The 3,022-nt window shown below is 36.5% G+C and overlaps 1 protein-coding gene across 1 annotated transcript; it reads right to left on the bottom strand.

Annotated features, from left to right (window-relative positions):
• Nucleotides 1–267: 267 nt before the first annotated feature.
• LOC135682262 (uncharacterized) lies at nt 268–2,756 on the bottom strand. The gene has a single exon (XM_065197076.2). It carries the CDS (start codon nt 2,454–2,456, stop codon nt 1,434–1,436), a length of 1,023 nt encoding a protein of 340 aa, XP_065053148.2. The 5' UTR covers nt 2,457–2,756; the 3' UTR covers nt 268–1,433.
• Nucleotides 2,757–3,022: the final 266 nt, after the last annotated feature.

Consider the following 3,022-nt stretch of genomic DNA (forward strand, 5'->3'; position numbering starts at 1 on the left):
GTCAACTTGCTCATATCATCTTCTAGGGCCAGTTAAAGAACCTTAGATAGATTGTTGACTTTTCCTAATCTAAAAATATGATTTTTAAAGTAAGCACTCAACATTTTCAAATTTTTGTACAGCTACATGTTGCTAGCTTTAGAAGCAAAACTTTATGCATTTGCTGTCAATTGTTATGCCGTTATGATGACAAAATTCAAATGCCAAAATTGGTTTTAAATTCTGATTTTTTGCCCAAAGAAAAATAAAGGTGACAGAGAAACTCACTTTCCATTCAAACCACCATCCTAAAAATATACCTCAAAATATACTATACATTCAATTAAACAAAAGATTATACATATACATACTGCAAAGATATACTTTAATTTTATTACTGTATATACTGTATCTTTGACTAAACAGATAGAAAAATAAGAATAAAGATGGTAAATAAAGTATACTGAGGCATTGCAGAAATGTTGAAAAATTAAATATGATAAATAATATAATACTCAACAATTGCATAGAAAAGAAATTTGGGAAGACCATTGCATTACATGGGTCACAAAGAAGGTATTTATAGAGTTTCAAACATCTTGTGTGAATAAAGAATAGGGCAAAAACAATAAACATTGTCTTGCTGCTGTTTATACAGAAGTCTTGTGTATCTTGCTAGGTCTTGTGCGTTTGGGAGGAAAATTCTTGTATAGAACCTAAAAGGCACACTATTGCTCTGTTTAATCGTATGATTGGTCTAACAAAACAAAACAATGTGTCACACTTCGACAATTTTTCTGTACACGAAAACCCACTTCACAAAGACAAAAAAGAATTGTATCAGAAGGCCTTGTTTACAAGTATAGCAAAACAATGGTATTGGTTATTCAACAGAAAGCAATGTGTCACGCTTGCTGTACATGAAAAGCCAATAAGCAATGCAACAGTGAGCCTTCAAATCTTAGGGGAACTGCAGGCTCTCTTACAATCAGAATTCCTTAACATATAAATAAAAGTGCTTCTAACAACTATAAATAAATTGCAAAATGAGCAATAAGAAACATAATACAATATATGAACAAAGATTTGTCATGATTTGGGCAAACAAATATTTGATAAATATTCTCTATTTCTAGAACTACAAAGGCTAGGTTTGCCATTGTAAACTGTTTTGCCTAGTCAACTAGTTTTTTCATAACATTAAATGAACTAAAAAACATCCGAAGAAACAAACATAGCTTTTAAGGGAAGTTAGATATCATAGAACACTAAGATTGACTAAGAATATAGCTGTTTAAAACCAATATTGCTATAGAGACTAAACAAGAAAATGAAAGAAATGAAAATTTAGACCCCTGCGGAAATGGAAATTGAAACTTTTGATTTAACCACAGGTTTCTATTTAACACCCAAAATATATTACCACCTATTAACTTAGTGAAGTTAAAAACTCATTATGTGCTCACACTACTGATTTTAATCTTTCTACTCAAATGTTCCTTGCAAAGAATTGGTTTGTACTTTGCCGGATTTTCTTCTGAACAACAAGTCTCAAGTGCCTTGATTGTTGTATTTCTGTTTGGGCCAACAAATAAGACAATTGAGAGTCGAGGGCGGCTGCAATCTGTAGCAGGAGGATTGGCTACTCTGTGTACAACTGAACGCCAGCAATCATTGGTCCATCTTTGCAGCAAATCTCCAGCATTAACTATAAATGAGCCTGCTATCCATTGCACTGGGATCCAGTTACCTTGCTTGCCTAACACCTCTAAGCCTCCTGGAGCATCATCTGACTTTACAATGGCAAAACAGGCATAATCTGTATGGGGTCCATACCTTAATTGTCCCGGGGCTGCCTGTTGTGTATCTTGAGCAGGGTAAAATGCAAGTCTCAATCTTTCATATGGCTCAGTGAAAAACTGCTCAAAGTGATCTTCATCTAGACCAAGAGCTAAAGCAGAGATGCGAAAAAGTCTGTGGTAAAACGTCTTCAGGCAATCCCAATACGCATAAAGGCTGCTACCGAAAGTGTTTGGACTTTCAGGCAGAGTATCAGGGATATCTTCATCGTCATATCCTCGCAGGAATTCCAGAGTTTCCACATAATCAGGAACAACATTTTGCTTTCCATTCTGCTCCGTGGTCTTTTGCAGCAAATTATCATTCTTGTTATAAATATTGGTTTTGCCTACGACTTCTTCTCCCAGGCCGACGTAACCGCCTTTTCCGTAACCAGTTTTCAAATCGAGACATGATTTCTCTGCCAATGGTGCTGAAAAGAACGTCATAGAGTCACCATGGAAATTTTCACAGACTGTTTCTGGAACTCCATGTCCTGTAACTATAACGAAGCCAATCGATTGAAAGGCTTTTTTCCATTGATTTATGAGATCTTCTATAAGAGTTGCGTCGTGGGTTTTTTCATACTCAGTGAAAGCACTTATGTCCACGACTGGTATAGTTTCTTCCTCCATCATTGAATGAAGATTAGAGATCAGCTGGAATGAAGGTAGACGGCCAGAATTACAGACTAAGCAGCTGCTCTCAACCGTCAAACGAACAAAATGTTGAGGACCACCGGTTAACCGCACATTTCGCCCACAAAATATTCCTGGTATGTGCGATTCCAGATTTCTAGCGCAGTGACCACTTGCCTGCGTCACTTGTAATGTTTTTCTGAAAACATTTGTTGTGACGTTGCTAGAATTTTCTTCTGCATGCTGTCCATCATTGCCTGTTACCAGCACATCACCTGCAGCCTCCGTTGCAACAAGAGGCCGCCGTCACACATCGAAGTGTAACCATAGAAATGAGGGTAACTCTCGTCGGTTCCTTTGTTGTTTTTGAAGCCCGAGTCAACAATAGAATTCTTTAATTCCCCTTTAACCTCGATTTCATTAGACGAACTTAGCCATGACAAATTATCATTCATGAATCAGATATAAACGAATTATGATACATAATTGGATTTGTTCACTATCATGGGGCATTTCGTCTCAAATAAAGTTGTCTACTTTCATTTTTTTTAAATTTCCCCGACAGA

This window comes from Rhopilema esculentum, chromosome 16 (genome assembly GCF_057945365.1).
Source record: "Rhopilema esculentum isolate cy_ngs chromosome 16, ASM5794536v1, whole genome shotgun sequence".
Taxonomy (NCBI): Eukaryota; Metazoa; Cnidaria; class Scyphozoa; order Rhizostomeae; family Rhizostomatidae; genus Rhopilema; species Rhopilema esculentum.